Source organism: Garra rufa, chromosome 23 (assembly GCF_049309525.1).
Source record: "Garra rufa chromosome 23, GarRuf1.0, whole genome shotgun sequence".
Taxonomy (NCBI): domain Eukaryota; kingdom Metazoa; phylum Chordata; class Actinopteri; order Cypriniformes; family Cyprinidae; genus Garra; species Garra rufa.
Genome location: NC_133383.1, coordinates 32,969,954 through 32,987,121, shown reverse-complemented (window position 1 = coordinate 32,987,121; position 17,168 = coordinate 32,969,954). Strand labels below are relative to the sequence as shown.

At 36.6% G+C, this 17,168-nt stretch overlaps 1 protein-coding gene across 3 annotated transcripts in view; it reads left to right on the top strand.

Annotated features, from left to right (window-relative positions):
* The window catches only part of psd3l (pleckstrin and Sec7 domain containing 3, like), a 153,802-nt gene that overhangs the window by 57,360 nt on the left and 79,274 nt on the right, over positions 1 to 17,168 (top strand). For all 3 annotated transcript variants that reach the window (XM_073830094.1, XM_073830095.1, XM_073830096.1), the window contains 4 exons: positions 3,455 to 3,646; positions 12,094 to 12,174; positions 12,793 to 12,905; positions 14,821 to 14,879. In XM_073830094.1, the coding sequence (XP_073686195.1) occupies positions 3,455 to 3,646; positions 12,094 to 12,174; positions 12,793 to 12,905; positions 14,821 to 14,879 (445 nt within the window). The remainder of the gene's footprint in view (positions 1 to 3,454; positions 3,647 to 12,093; positions 12,175 to 12,792; positions 12,906 to 14,820; positions 14,880 to 17,168) is intronic.

Here is a 17,168-nt window from a genome sequence, read left to right as displayed (position 1 = left end):
GGTAAATTGCTGTAAAATTGGCAGGTTAGTAAATGCAACACATTTGCTGTTTACACAAGCAATGGCTTTCTGACTGTTCCCATTAAGATACTATTCACACAGCAGTAAAATCTATGATGCCAGTTATCGGAAATGACTGTTAAATGCTACAGCGTTTTCTTCATCCGCCCAGATGAGGAGAAGTGCTTTAGTTTCATTATCTGTTCAAATCGCTATTTAGATTTTTTCTACTTAGTCACAAGTGCTACTGTCAGCAGCATTGAGTAATTTCCGTCAAAGCGTTTATTAATAGGCCATTAATTCATGAGTTAACATTTCTGCATTTGACATCATGAAAAAATGTGGTTTTGCAAATACTAGAAATAAGCCTTTCGAAGGAAAGATTGCTATTGAATAGCACACCTAGGTTCCTAACTGATGACGAAGAATTGACAGAGCAGCCATCGAGTATTAGACAGTCTTTAGGTTAATACATGCAGAGGTTTTAGGTCCAATAATTAACGTGTTTTTTTTCAGAATTTAGCATTAAGAAGTTACTCGTCATCCAGTTTTTAATACCAACTATGCATTCTGTTTTTCAAATTGGTATGTTTCGCCGGGCCACAAATAAATATAGAGCTGAGTATCATCAGCATAACAGAGAAAGCTAACAGCATGTTTCCTGATGATATCTCCCAAGGGTAACATGTAAAGCGTAAGGAGTAATGGCCCTAGTACTGAGCTTTGAGGTACTCCATACTGCACTTCGATATGATGTCTCTTCATTCAGATAAGTACGATTTGAACCATGCCAATGCACTTCCACTAATTCCAACATAAAGTAGACTTCTAACTTTAGTCCTGACCCTGGAGCTACTCAAACTAATAATCTACAGCTTTACACATCAAAATGGTAATTTACCAGATAAAGTTACAACTTTATCCATGGCAGATTTTTCAACAATCAAATTACACTTGTTGTCCAAATGGTCATCTCAGTTACTTTGATGGAACAAACTGTAAATTTTCTGTTATTCTCTACTTTTATTTGAAATTTAACATATTCTGTAAAAAAAATTAAATCTAAATTAAGGATGCACTGAATGTTCAGCAACCAAAATTGTTTAGCCGAAAATAGCAAAATAAGCTCTTTCGGTGTTCGACTGAATAAGTGAAAAGGCAGAATAAATTATACCAAACAATGACGTGATGCAATCAAATAGTGGTGTGCACTAATGCAGCAAACATGTGGGCAGTGTGGAAGCATTTGAAACAGTCTTGAGAAAGACACAAAAATCATTACAAGCATCGACAGCGAGGGACTGTTTAGTGTCGCATCGCATGTCTTCCATGAGAAGAGAAAGGGCTGGTTGTTGCTGGTTACTGTATGATGACTGAAATCACCAAATGGCCTTAAACCATTAATAAATAAACTACAGATTGTTATGTTGTCTAATACATGCACCAGTTGTATTAATTCTGCACTGCATGAGCTCCTTAGCCAGGGTTCAAAGTCCAAAGCGTGAGGAGAATCATTCATAAATCTGCTGCTGTCAGCAAAAAGTAGTACTGAGGTCTTCTTGCTGGTTTCCGCCAAAATAAAAGTCAACATTCATAAATGCAATTTTACATTTTATTGTAAATTTACAGTTGTTATGTAAAATAAAATAAAAAAGTAAGTCAAAAATATTGATGAACATTCTCCTTTGCTCAGCAAGGCTGCATTTATTTGTACATTAAAAACACATGCCTGATTCAAAAAGGGGGTCTTTAAAATGGCCAAAGAATATTATTTTACTAACTTATTAATTTCAAGTTAAATTGTGCTTTGTTGGTAGGCTATAATGCCTACTAGAATGGTAAACATGTTCAGTGTTAAGTAGATATTTTTAAATTGTTGTTTTGTAATTGATTTTTTTCATTGAAAAGCAAGACAAAACTGTAAAAAGCAAATATTGGCTCATTAATGCAATTAATGCAATGGTGAAATAAAATGGCAAAATAAATGGGGGAAAACTTTGGCCCAGTGTGTAATTTTGTTCGGCTTCGGCCAATAATTTTCATTTCGGTGCATCCCTAATCTAAATGTATGCCTTATTTTCAATACTTTTAAGTAATTAAAAAAAACAACAACAACCTGGACTAGGTAAAACATAAGATTAGAATTGAAATGAGATTAAAACTAAAATCATGGAAAACTTAAATTGTTGTTTTCTTTTTTTTTTTTTTTACTTTATTTTCTCTACTTCACTTCTCAACTGGTGTCCTCAATTGTAGGAATGTTTCTAAACTAGGGAAACACAGCGAATTCATATTTAATATGAGCAGTGAAGAAAAATTGACAGTCAGTGTCCAATCCAAGTAGAGGAGCAGAATGAACTGTTGCGTAACTGCCACCCATGCCAATGAGCTGACCCAGTTTTATTTTCTACAATATAGTATGAACTTGTCTTTCCTAAAAACAGATTTCCATACTTGTTGTCATTTGTTCAGGCCCTCAACAGATGGCACTGTTCAACTGTATGTGATGACTGAGGAAGGCTGTACTAATGCAGTACATATGAGAGTTCAACTTAAGAAACCAGCTTTAGTGAGCAATGCAATTAATTGTTTTTCATGGTCATTCATCTCCACCTTTTCAGACCTATGAATTCATACTCTTGCTGCACAGAAAAGAAACTAAAAAGCATTTGTGTTCTTTAATGAACCTCTTCATTGCATCTCAGATCTCAGACGAAGTTCTGTTTGAGGGATCATAACCTTTATAAGATGCAGTCCTTCAGGACACAGCTAGCATTAGTCTGTATTGTCCTTCAGTGGCTAATGGCTCTGAGATATTGAATGATGTCAGTGATGTGGGAGGACAGCAGGTGACGATCGTTACATTTGTTTCTGATGTAGTTCTGGTTTTTATCTCTGTTGGCAGAAGCCTGTGGTGACATTGGGCTTCTAGAATGTCGGCCTGTTGATTTTAGTTTGCAGTTTGTGTCTCTCTTGTGAAATGCGTCTGATGGTTCAGGCTGGATGCTAAGTGGACACTGAGATTGCAAAAATGGCTGTTACTGCTATCAGCAGGAGATATTAGACAATTCCTCAAAGGTCACTTACACAAGGTTAAATAAATAAACGCATTGAGATGTGTTCCAGTGTCTAGTGTCAGCGTGCCATTTAGGCAAATTAGTCAGGGTGCTGATCACATTCTCTACTGATGTATGAAACGTAGTTTCACTGGAAATACATCAGGGTAATGAAATCGGTTGCGATTTACATTTTAATGCTGACACAAGAAGCACTTTCAGAGAAGGTTTACACTGAGAGCTAAAGCATAGCACACTATGTAAAGCTTTGGTGCTAAAAATATTAAAACTAAATAAAGAAAAATAAAAAAAGTCTATCTAGACCAGTCAGTTGTTGGATTGTTGTGACCCATTCTTACTGTAATGAACTGACTTTTGTGCATCTGTGTGTTGTGCAGCAGCGATGCAGGGCTGAAGGACGTGCTGTCGGACTGGGACTCAGACATGGATGGTGTCGAATGTCTTAAGGACACAGATGTTCTCCACAATGGCAGCCGAAGCGACCAGGAAGCTGCCCGGCGTCTGGCCAGACGGCTCTACCACCTGGAGGGCTTCCGCCGCTCGGATGTCGCCAAACATCTGGGCAAGAAGTGAGTGCATTCAGCAGTAATTTCAGTTCTGTTTTTTCCTCCTCTCTATCCCGTCTTCGATTGGATACCTGTTATACACCCACCGGAGGAATCTCAAACAATTAGCTTCTAACTAGAACCTGAAAAAAAAATTGTGCAAAAATACATTTTGAGTAACTAATTGGTTGACAGCTAGTTTGGGGTTTGTTGACATTACAGTTGTGTATTACTTTAAGCCAAAGCAGAAACTGATTAATCGACTGTTTAACCGCTGAATAGATACAATGGCAGTGTCTGTCATTGTATATGTTCACAAGTGATCTTTGTTTTTTTTTTATTCAAAGAACAATAACATATAATATGTTATAAAAAAAAAGAAAAGGAAAAGAAAAAAATGATAGAAAGACATGACTTACAAAAATATTTGCCAGGGAAGAAAAACTAAATACTAAGATATACATATACATACATGTATGCATATACAAAATCAAATAAATATATTGTAAAATTCACAGTTTTTAAAGCTTTCTTAATCACACTGACGATATAAATACTTATTTCAGTCAATAAAACCATAAAATTGTGTTTTTCATTAGTAGATTTACACTTATGAATGTGAAATTTGGTCAATAAAATAAGTTAATTAAGTAAGAGTCCTGTTCCTCTTGATCAGGATAGTCTGTAAAGCCAAAGAGTACATTTTACCAAAAGAGTGAACAAGGTCTTGAAACACTGGATATTTTCGCTAATAAATTTTTGGACCTTACACCATAGTGTAAATGAGTATGTGCAGTGCCTAAATAAGTACAAGGCACTTATCTCATATTCATTACATTTATTCCTTTTTTAAATAATGATTTTCTGGATAAAATATGTGAATGAGCTTATAAGAAACGTATTTAATCTTATTTCTAAGATGATATTTCTGTGGTAACAACCATACTTTTCTCCAGAAATCAATTGTACGTTCAATGAGGAGACCCAATGAGACAAAACATAAGGTACAGTAACAATTTCTCTTTGGAAAAAGAGTACAAATAGCTCTATTATTATTCTTGAGGTTTGAAGAAAAAACAGATTTTACCAACATAAGGTTTAGTAACATCAAAAGACACTGAATCGGGAGAATCCCTCTAAATAGCATATGAGTACCTGAAGGGACAAAAACAAATCCAAATTCTTTTTGAGTAGCCAAGCCATCTTTTTAGACATGTCACATATTTGTTGTTATTCAGGTGAAAATGTTATCTTTGCACCCAGAACAAGATGTCCTCAGTTTAGAGCACAATTCAAAGTGGAATGACCGTGAGCCAAGCAATCCCCACTGACACTGCAACAATAAAATGTAGCATGCAGTGGGAAAAGTGTTCCAAAAGCAGCACATTCACTACCAGTGTTTTTTAGGCGTAAAGGGGTCCTATTATGCTTTTTCACTTTTTGAACTTTAGCCAGTGTGTGGTGTGTATGTTTGGGCATAAAAAAAACATCTACAAAGTTACAAATTTCAAAGTCCACTCCAAAGGGAGATTCAAATCATTGGCTGGTGGGGGGTTTGCCTAACTTTAGCAATGTAGCATGGACAGCCACATCTGGGATGCTCCAGCGAGCTGCAGGGCGGCCCATATAAAAGTGAGCATTGACTAAAGTGTCCGCGAACTGCTCCGGTAGCCGTGTCGGAGCCACGCGGCTGCTATAAACGCAAGTATTGATTAGAGTGACGATCATCGTTTGCTGCGCCGTAGACATGTGCAGTGTGTGGTAAGAGATTTATTCATCACACAGTGTAGATGGCTTCACTAGCCTTATGCTGGAGCTGGCATGTAAATAATTATATAAATTATTCCTTCTTTCAGACGAATGCATTCGGAGTTATATTGAAAATAATCCTGGCACTCCCAAGCTTTAGAACGGCAATAGAAAGCTATTGACATGGTAACTATTGTAATGTAAATTATGTAAAAAATAATGGGTTTTTCGAACCACCAAGCATAAAAGCCTGTGAAAGAGCATAATAGGACCCCTTTAAATTCATATACAGACAGGTCCATATATATTTGGACACTGACACAATTTTTTTTGTTTTAGCTGTTGACCAAAACATTTTCAGGGTACAGAGTTATATAATGAATATGGGATTAAAGTTGCTTTAATTTAAGGGTATTCTCATCAAAATTGGAGAAAAGGTTAAGGAATTACAGTTCTTTAATACACTACCGTTCAAAAGTTTGGGGTCAGTAAGACTTGTAATAGTCTTTAAAGAAGCCTCTTATGCTCATCAAGGCTGCATTTTTTTGATTAAAAATACAGAAAAAACTGTTATATTGCAAAATGTTTTTACAATATAAAATAATGTTTATTTTATTTTATCATACTTTAAAATAGAATTTATTCCTGTGATGGAAACCTGAATTTTTATCAGCTGTTACTCCAGTCTTCAGTGTCACATGATCCTTCAGAAATCATTCTAATGATTCTATTTGTGCTGCCAAATATTTCTGATTTTTAAAAAGTTTAAAAAGTACAGTGTTTATTCAAAATATAAATATTTTATAACAATGTAAATTATTATTAACTTTTAATAAACTTTTAATTATTAACTTAATACATCCTTGGTGAATAAAAGTATTCATTTCTTAAAAAAAAAAAAGAAACAATAAAAAAATTTACTGACCCCAAACTTTTGAACGGTAGTGTATGTTCCTCCCGTCTTTTTCAAGGGACCATAAGTAATTAGACAGTTGACTCAAAAGCTGTTGTGGGCTACTCCTTCTTCATTTTTTTCTACATCAGTTAAGCAGGTAAAAGGTCTGGAGTTAATTCTAAGTGTGGCGTTTGTATTTGGACGCACATCATGCGGCCAAAGGAGCTCTGCAAGTAAAAAAGACAATTTTTAGGCTTCAAAAACAAAAGAAATCCACCAGAGAGATAGCAGGAACATTAGGAGTTGCCAAAAAAACAGTTTGGTGCATTCTAAGAAAAAAAAATGAATACACTGTGAGCTACATTGGATGATCCTCTCCATGGTAAAGAAAAACTGTTTTACAACGTCCATCCAAGTAAAGAACACTCTCCGGGAGGTAGGGGGGTCACATTGTGAAAATTTACAATCGAGAGAAGGCTTCACGAGAGAAAATACTGAGGGTTCGCCACAAGGTACAAACAATGCCAGATTAGACTTTGCCAAAAAACATCTTAAAAAGCCAGACCTCTTCTAGAAAAGCATTCTTTGGATGGCTGAAATTAAGATCAACCTGTACCAGAATGATGGGAAGAAAAAAGTATGGAGAAGACTTATAACAGCTCATGATCCAAAGCATACAACATCATCTGTGAAACACAATGGAGCAGTGTGATGGCATGAGCGTGCATGGCTTCCAGCAAAGTTGATTGCACGGCACTTCATAGTACAAGTGGATGATGACCCCAAACATACAGCAACAGCTACCCAAAAGTTTTCAAGGTGAAAAAGTGGAATATTCTGTAATGGCCAACTCAGTCTCTTCATCTTAACCTGATTGAGCATGCATTCCACTTGCTGAAGAGAAAACTAAATGCAGAAAATCCCTAAAACAAACAACTGAAATCAGCTGCAGTAAAGGCCTCGCAAAGCATCACAAAGTAGTAAACCCAGTCCTTGATGATGTCCATAAGTTAAGGCAGTAATACAAGACTTAAAATTAACATTTTATTTATGATTAGGTTTATTTGTCCAATTATTTATGAGCCCCTGAAAATGGGGGGACTGTGTATAAAAATGGTTGTAATTCCTAAGCATTTTATGTTACAATTTGTTCAGCTCCTTCAGTTAAAGCTTAAAGTCTGCACTTCAATTTCATCTTGATCGTTTTATTTGAATTATATTCCAAAAATATTGTGTCAGTGTCCAAATATTTATAGACCTGGCTATAGTTTTATAACTTTATGTAGTTTAAGTGATTAACTGCATTTTTAAGAGTGGCATATTTAATCAAAATATGTAAAAGAGTTTAAAATCATTCTGTGTACTTCAGTACTTGGCCAGTCGTCAGTTTGCTAACGCCAATAAAGGAGTGTGTCTGCACAGTCCATATATTTATGCCAGATTTATTTTGAATAATTTCCAGTGTTTACACAAAAAATGGTGTATGCATTTTTCAGTGGTGATTTATTATTATTTTTTTGTTATAAGAAAATGTATACTTCAGGCCCCTGGAGTTTTTCGTTTCCTGCCACATTCCCCTTTGATTTGCTCACGTGGGGTTTGCAGACAAATACCCCAAATGAACAATTTTAAGTTTACCCAAAAATGAAAATTGTTATCATTTACTTATCCTCAAGTTGTTCCAAACCTGAATGAATTTCTTTCTTCTACTGAACGTAAACTAATGTATTTTGAGGAATGTGGACAACCAAATAGTTGCAATTGTTTGGTTATCTTCTTTAAATGGTATTTAAGTCCTCGTTACTACAACTTTGTTCTTCAAAGCTGCTTTGATAAAATGCTATAAAAATAAATGCTACACTCTTAAAAAGATGTGTTAAAACTGACTCAAACTGTGTTAAATTCTTACACATCAACGGTTGTTGTGTTAATTTCAACACTTTCACTGTGCTAATGATTATAACAGTGAATATATCAGAAAGGTTAACAAGAAGTGTAAACATGTGTAATATTAACACATTATATACTGGTACCTTTGTGGTACCTTGGCATAAAATTGGTTAAATAAAACAATAAAATAATTTAAATTAAAATTACAATTTTTTTCAATAACATTCATAGAACTTGCAATATACAGAATATATACAGTTTCATGCATAGTGCAGTTTTCCCCATTTCATTAGGCAGATAAAAATAAATATATAAATAGATCATATAAATTAATCCCTCAAAATGAATCTTACACATTCCTTTTTAAACTTAACTTTTTAAAAATCTTGATCAGCCCTTCAAGTATTATTAGATAAGAATATTTATATTTTCATAACAAAGAGCTAATCTCATTTTGCATACATTGCATTGTCTGTATACAAGCATCTACAACAACAGCTCAATTTGTCATCTTCTAGTTTACTGTGGTGAACTCTGCTCACAGTTATTTCTCAGATATATTTCTTTGCCTCTGTCAGAACCAATCAGATCTATGTGTGACCCTAGGTCTGTGACTGCACTGGAGCAGTTAAACACCCTCAGCCCCTTAAACAACCATCCTCAGACTTCAAGATCATCCCTCATATTCTCACAGACACTGGGAATAAAGAGTTGAACATAGAGGCACTCATCCATATTCATAAGCACTCTCAGTGCCAGACGCAGTACTCCAGAGTAGAGCATCATTACTCCAGTGTTCTCTAGCACCGCCTCCACAGCTCTGCACTCATCCTGTCTCACTCTTCTGCTGTCTGAAGACCATCACTGTCCACAGTCACGCTCTCATCCTGTCTCACTCTTCTGCTGTCTGAAGGCCATCACTGTCCACAGTCACGCTCTCATCCTGTCTCACTCTTCTGCTGTCTGAAGACCATCACTGTCCACAGCCACGCTCTTATCCTGTCTCACTCTTTTGCTGTCTGGAGAACTTCACAGTCCACATCCACTCTCTCATTCTGTCTCACTCTTTTGCTGTCTGGAGAACTTCACAGTCCACATCCACACTCTTATTCTATCTCACTCTTTTGCTGTCTGGAGAGCATTACAGTCCACAGCCACTCTCTCATTCTGTCTCACTCTTTTGCTGTCTGGAGACCATCACAGTCCACAGCCACACTCTTATTCTGTCTCACTCTTTTGCTGTCTGGAGAGCATTACAGTCCACAGCCACTCTCTCATTCTGTCTCACTCTTTTGCTGTCTGGAGAGCATTACAGTCCACAGCCACTCTCTCATTCTGTCTCACTCTTTTGCTGTCTGGAGACCATCACAGTCCACAGCCACTCTCTTATTCTATCTCACTCTTTTGCTGTCTGGAGAGCATTACAGTCCACAGCCACTCTCTCATTCTGTCTCACTCTTTTGCTGTCTGGAGACCATCACAGTCCACAGCCACACTCTTATTCTGTCTCACTCTTTTGCTGTCTGGAGAGCATCACAGTCCACAGCCACTCTCTCATTCTGTCTCACTCTTTTGCTGTCTGGACACCATCACAGTCCACAGCCACACTCTCATTCTGTCTCACTCTTTTGCTGTCTGGAGAACATCACAGTCTAAAGCCACGCTCTCATTCTGTCACATTTTTTCTGTCTCGAGACCATCACTGTCCACAGCCACGCTCTCATCCTCTCTTACTCTTTCTGTCTGGAGACCATCACAGTCCACAGCTACACTCTCATTTTGTCTCACTCTTTTTCTGTCTGGAGACCATCACAGTCCACAGCTACACTCTCATTTTGTCTCACTCTTTTGCTGTCTGGAGACCATCACAGTCCACAGCCACACTCTCATTTTGTCTCACTCTTTTTCTGTCTGGAGACCATCACAGTCCACAGCTACACTCTCATTTTGTCTCACTCTTTTGCTGTCTGGAGACCATCACAGTCCACAGCTACACTCTCATTTTGTCTCACTCTTTTGCTGTCTGGAGACCATCACAGTCCACAGCCACACTCTCATTTTGTCTCACTCTTTTTCTGTCTGGAGACCATCACAGTCCACAGCTACACTCTCATTTTGTCTCACTCTTTTGCTGTCTGGAGACCATCACAGTCCACAGCCACACTCTCATTTTGTCTCACTCTTTTTCTGTCTGGAGACCATCACAGTCCACAGCCACACTCTCATTTTGTCTCACTCTTTTTCTGTCTGGAGACCATCACAGTCCACAGCCACACTCTCATTTTGTCTCACTCTTTTTCTGTCTGGAGACCATCACAGTCCACAGCCACACTCTCATTTTGTCTCACTCTTTTGCTGTCTGGAGACCATCACAGTCCACAGCCACACTCTCATTTTGTCTCACTCTTTTGCTGTCTGGAGACCATCACAGTCCACAGCCACACTCTCATTTTGTCTTACTCTTTTGCTGTCTGGAGACCATCACAGTCCACAGCCACACTCTCATTTTGTCTCACTCTTTTGCTGTCTGGAGACCATCACAGTCCACAGCCACACTCTCATTTTGTCTCACTCTTTTGCTGTCTGGAGACCATCACAGTCCACAGCCACACTCTCATTTTGTCTTACTCTTTTGCTGTCTGGAGACCATCACAGTCCACAGCTACACTCACACTTTTGTCTCAGACCATCACAGTCCACAGCTACACTCTCATTTTGTCTCACTCTTTTGCTGTCTGGAGACCATCACAGTCCACAGCCACACTCTCATTTTGTCTCACTCTTTTGCTGTCTGGAGACCATCACAGTCCACAGCTACACTCTCATTTTGTCTTACTCTTTTGCTGTCTGGAGACCATCACAGTCCACAGCTACACTCACACTTTTGTCTCAGACCATCACTGCCCACAACCATGCCCTTATCTTGTCTCACTCTTTTGTTGTCTGAAGACAATCACTGTTAGGACCTAATCCTGTAGAGGACCTAATACTGAGCCCTGTGGCACCCCATACTTTTGTTGTTGGGTTGGACATCTTGCCATTAGCACAAACAAACTGTTTGGATAGGTTGGATAGACCCCAAACCATGTTAATGCCTGCCCACAAATGCCAAAATAATTCTCAAGCCTATCTAGGAGAATGTCACAGTCTATAGTGTCAAAGGCGGCACATATAATAGCACTAGAAGGGAAAGTGCTAGGAAGTCTTTGCCCGAAGAAAAAGATAAAGCCATAAAGCACAAATCACTTTGGGAATCTAAATCAATACACACTGTAGGAATCCCAAATGTAGAGAAAATGCATGCAGTATAATCACAAACAAATTGCACTTGAAAGTAAAGTAAAAGTAGTGTTTAAACAGAGAAATGGACTCAGTACAACAGGAGGTTACCTTTTTAAAGTCTCAATTGTGAATATAAATATATATATTTCATAAATACTGTGTATATATTTACTCTGTGTCTATTGATTCCAATGCTTGATCTTTTTTTAAAATTCATTGGTCAAAAGCTGAGGGAACCCTGAATGTCAAGTCTCAGTCATATAGTGGCGCTGCCGCAAACTCACTCACATGTCCGTCTGGAAATGCATGTTTCTTATGTAATGGGCTTTACACCGCTGTGGTTCCTCTTCTGCATTTCTCTCCATTATAGAGTCATGTCAAGGTAGCTTAATGTCTTTTCAGGGTTGTTCATCATAAACTAAATGCTCTGAACTTCAGTATATCTAATTTCTGTCACCATGATATATCACACATACAGTGAGTATAAAATGATGTGATTATAGTGTACACAGGCTCTTATCAAATGTGATTCAGATATCAGAAAATGTACAAGGTCATGTCCAGTTGAGCTGTTGCTAATGTGAATGTCATTTCATCATAATTTTTTGTTAATCTCTGTTATAAAGAAATATGTATCTTATATTTGTGTTCACAGTAATGACTTCAGTAAGATGGTTGCAGAAGAGTACCTCAGATTCTTCGAGTTTACACACTTGACATTGGACCAATCACTCAGGTACTTTCATGCAAAGTGTTTGTAAAGTAATTATTTTGCAGTGTCTAAAATGTGGCTCATCTGGTTGTATGTTTACAGTCTTTAACTCTGGTGATAAATAATGTTTTTTCTTGCATTTAAGCCACTACTTTATTATAAGTAATCTTGCTTTTTGTTATCTCTTGTTCCCCACAACAATGTAACAATGTATAGAATATAAAATATTTTGACCAGTTAAGTTAATCTATGCAACCAGAGAATGATGAGCATTATGATGTTGTTTGAATTATTAAAGCCTATTTTTATTATTAGAGCTATTTACACTGCCTTTTATTATTGTTATAAAGTTATTTTAGGACAGTTTCTGATCACAGTTCAGAAGTCATTCTTTCCAAAGTTCAGATAATTGCCCAGTGTTCACAACTTTTTCATTCAACTCTCTGTGTGGTTCTGAATTGTTATTTCATCCTGTGGTATGCCCACTCACCATTAATGTTTTTGCTGTGATTGGAGCACTTTTTTTTGTCTTTTATCTTGTATCTGGACGTGTTACTGGACCCCTGATGAGTCTTCAGACACAAGCTACAAACTAGACATGTGATGTTAATGTCATGTTGTATTGCTTTTTTTATGTTGCAGATGTTTTCTGAAAGCATTCTCACTAATGGGCGAAACTCAGGAGAGAGAGCGGGTGTTAATTCATTTTTCTAATCGGTACTATCAGTGTAATCCCACTATCATCACTACACAAGGTACCCTTCTCATTTACTTGTTACTTAAATATGTTTTTCAGATCAACTGAATATGTAAGGGATCATTATTATCCAGTGGTGGAGAACACATTCTAAAAGAAAACATTTTAGTCAAGTTTAGTCATTTTAAAAGATTTATATATTGCAACTTATTTATAGGCTATGTATTTAAATTAATTTAAATGCAAAGTTTAATAACATTGCCAGTTCATATAATAATTATTTGAATGTATTATATGAATCGTAATTCATATAATTTGAATATACAGTTGAAGTCAAAAGTTTACATGCACACATTCAGGTCCCACAAATTCTTTGGTTTTTCAGCATTGTTGTGTATTTGAACCCTTTCCAACAATGACTGTATGATTTTGAGATCCATCTTTTCACACTGAGGACAACTGAGGGACTCATATGCAACTATTACAGAAGGTTTAAACACTCACAGATTCTCCAGAAGAAAACACAATGCATTAAAAGCCGGGGGCGTAAACATTTGAACAGAATGAATATGTGTAGATCAGGGTAAATTGAACTTATTTTGTCTTCTGGGAAACATACAAGTAGCTTCTGAAGGGCAAATGAAAAAATATGACATTTAGGCAAAATAAGAAAAATGTACACATCTTTCTGTTCAAAAGTTTTCACCCCCAGCTCTTAATGCATTGTGTTTTCTTCTGGAGCATCAGTGAGGGTTTGAACCTTCTGTACTAGCTGCATATGGGTCCCTCAGTTGTCCTCAGTGTGAAAAGATGGATCTCAACCATACAGTTATTGTTGGAAAGGGTTCAAATTAGGGCTGCACGATAAAGTGAATGCGATTTTGAGTGTGATTTGGCATAGCTTGTCAGTGATTTACGTCTCTGTGTATTAATCTGTGATCCCTAACCCAGAATATAAACCTGCTCTGAAGCAGTTATCATTGTAAGAATGTTAAATTGGTATTTATAAAGCTGTTTCATTTAACTTTTTATGACCTTTTGTGGGGGGAAAAATTCTAAATGTATTAAATGTGTGTCATTTTTATATTGTTTACTTTATTAATTGTCTAAACGACTGTTATTTTTCAATAGGTTTTCCATCACATTTCCATAAAAAAATAAAACTGTATGTTGTGATATATATCTTTACTGACTAAAATAAAAAACAATTAGTGATATACAGTATTGTATACTGCTTGTATAGCAGTATATATACTCAATTTTGTTGGCAGCTATTTTGACAATAATGGCTGTATGTTGAGTTATTTTCAGAGGACAGTAAATCTTTACTGCTATACAAGCTTCACACTGACTACTCTAAAATATATCTAAGTTTCATTTCTATAGTATTGTCCCTTGAGAAGATGCACCAAAATGGTTGCTGAAATGTGAGGGGTGTACTCAATTTTGTGAGATACTGTATATTTTGGCTTTATATCAGTCACTTCTATGAGAGAAGAAAGAGAGTGCGGCATAATACAAAAAACATGAAGCACAGCTAATATTTTCTCAAACAAAAAGTTGCCTGAGGACTCTTTCTGTGTTTAATGCTTCGCCATATAGAAGTCGCGCCATATAAAATCTATAAATAAATCATTTGTGGTTTTGCACAACAGTATCTGTTAGATATTTAAAATCATTCTAAATCCTCTCTTCACTAATTCTCCATGAAACATGATTGGGTTTAATCACTCATTCAGTATCAAAGTGTCATGTTTCTTCCATAGCAACCATCTTAGTAACAGCTATGACCAGTATATGGGTAAAAAGCTAAACCATCTCCTTGTTGCTAAGACTGTTGCCATGGAAGTGATGTTAGACTTTCTCCTGGTGCAGAAATGAATCTGTGTGATATTAGAGGTTATGATAAAAATAATATTCACTCTCTTTGACCTGTCTGTGAGTGTGACCGAATGTTTCATTGATGTTTGCAGATGGAGTTCATTGCCTTACCTGTGCGCTAATGCTGCTCAACACTGACCTTCATGGCCCTGTAAGTGACCTCTGACCCTTTGCTAGAGTTAACAGGGAAATGAAAACTGACAGTTTGTTCCATCTTTGCCACAAGCACATAAATTTAAACACCCTTTGGCCTTATCAGAGCCTGTTATTAGTGAATGTAAAGAGGAGGAGGATAATAAAAAACTAAACATTAGTTTACTAGATAATTGGGGAAATGTTGACCAACTAGTGAGTCAAGGATGTCAAACTTTTTTGTACTTAGATTCTTTTGTGTTAGATTTTACTTTGAATATTACTTGTGATCGAATGTTCAGGGTTAAATCTTTGAAATCTGCATGAATGTCCCTGAATATAAATAGCTCAATTTAACCACAGGTGGAAAATGAAAAGAAATGATTCAGAAATGTGCCATTAACTACAGAACAGTGAAGAAAGTTTTGCACCCCCACTATTTCCTCAGTGAAATATGAGTTTATTTAACATACATTTACATTTAACATTTTAATAATTAATTGATAAACTAGTGCTTTCTTTGTTTTGGGCTTAAAAGATGAATTTGGCAACACTGACTCACCATCTCCGCAGTAGTGATGCACCTGTATGCATGTTTTATACTGGTCACATAATCTGAGAATATTTGTTTCCTATTTGTTTTGGTTCATTTAAAAGTAGACATTCACTCTCTATAGATACATTTTTCATATCTGTAAGGCAAGAGTTTTTTTTTGTTGACATGTTCAAGGTCAGAGACTGAGACGGCAGAAATCGCATACCGTTTGCTTTCATTATTTTAAAAAAGCGCAATGTTTTGATGTTATTGTGATTGCACACAAACAGTTGTCTTTACAGATTTGAATATTGTAAAAAATGTTAATGCAGTTTAAAATAGTGGCTTGCTATTTTAATATACTTTAAAATATAATTTATTCATGTGATGCAAAGCTGAATTTTCAGCATCATTACTCCAGTATTCAGTGTCACATGATCCTTCAGGAATCATTCTAATATGCTGATTTATTATGAGAGGTGAAGAGTTGGATGCTGTGTTTATTTGATTAAAAATACAGAAGAAACTGTAAAAAGGAGGCTACATTTAACAATTGTAATAATTAATTGATAAACTAGTGCTTTTTTGTTTTGGGCTTAAAAGATAAAGTTGGAAACACTGACTCACCATCAGTGTTCCGCACAAAGTAACGCGTTACTGTAATAATATTACTTTTTTCAGTAACTAGTAGTGTAAGGCATTACTCGTCTGGAAAAAGTAATATTATTACAGTTTTCCCGAGCTAGTTACTTGCGTTACATTTGCCAGTAGCACCTTCATCACACACAAGGCACACGACAACACAGAGAACAGAAGGGAAGGGGAGGGGGCGTGAATGGAACAGTGATTGGTCTGGGTTTGGCACGAGATATCATTAAATTACCATCACCGATTGGTCGACACCCGGCAGCCAGCAGCAGAGCGGCACTTGCAAATAGAGACCTGCAAACCCGCGGGACCCAACGCAACAGAGTGCGGCGCGGGACAAAACTTGATGGGCAAGTGCGTGTGCTGGTGCGGGCGTGTAGAGACTCGTGTGTGTGTGTGCGGGATGCGGGAAATTAAAATGATTCGCGGGACTTCCGCAATATAGAAATATCTAAACATAAAATATCTAAAAAACAAAAAAATGTTATTCATCTATTGCACAAAAGCAGCAAGAACAACATATATGATTAGTAAGCGCAAGAATAGGCAGTTTCGATTTAAAATCGAATGTTTTAAAATGTAGCCATCTGCTGATTTTTGGAACGCATCGCCAATCAATGGTGTTTAAGATAGAATTCACTCACTGCTCAAAAGTTTTGAACAGTGCTGAATATTGCGTGCTTACGAATCACAACACAAAAAGTGTAGACATTTATGAAAGATGAATTGTGCATAATATCCATTGTGTTATAAGAGCTTTATGAGATGTCAGCTTTAAAGGAGCTTTGTTTGCATTCTGCCGTGGATGCACGCAGTAGGTCATGTTTGCTTTTTTGTTAAGAATAACAGTGGTTTGTGTAAGAAAAAAAGTAACTAGTAATGTAACTAGTAATATAACTAGTTACTTTCTCCAGGGAGTAATAAAGTAAAGTAAGGGATTACTATTTTTGAGAGTAATATGTAATATGTAATATATTACTTTTTTGAGTAACTAACCCCAACACTGACTCACCATCTCCGCAGTAGTGATGCACCTGTATGCATGTTTTATACCGATCACGTAGTCTGAGAACATGTGTTTTCTATTTGATTTGGTTCATTTAATTCACTCTCTATAGATATATT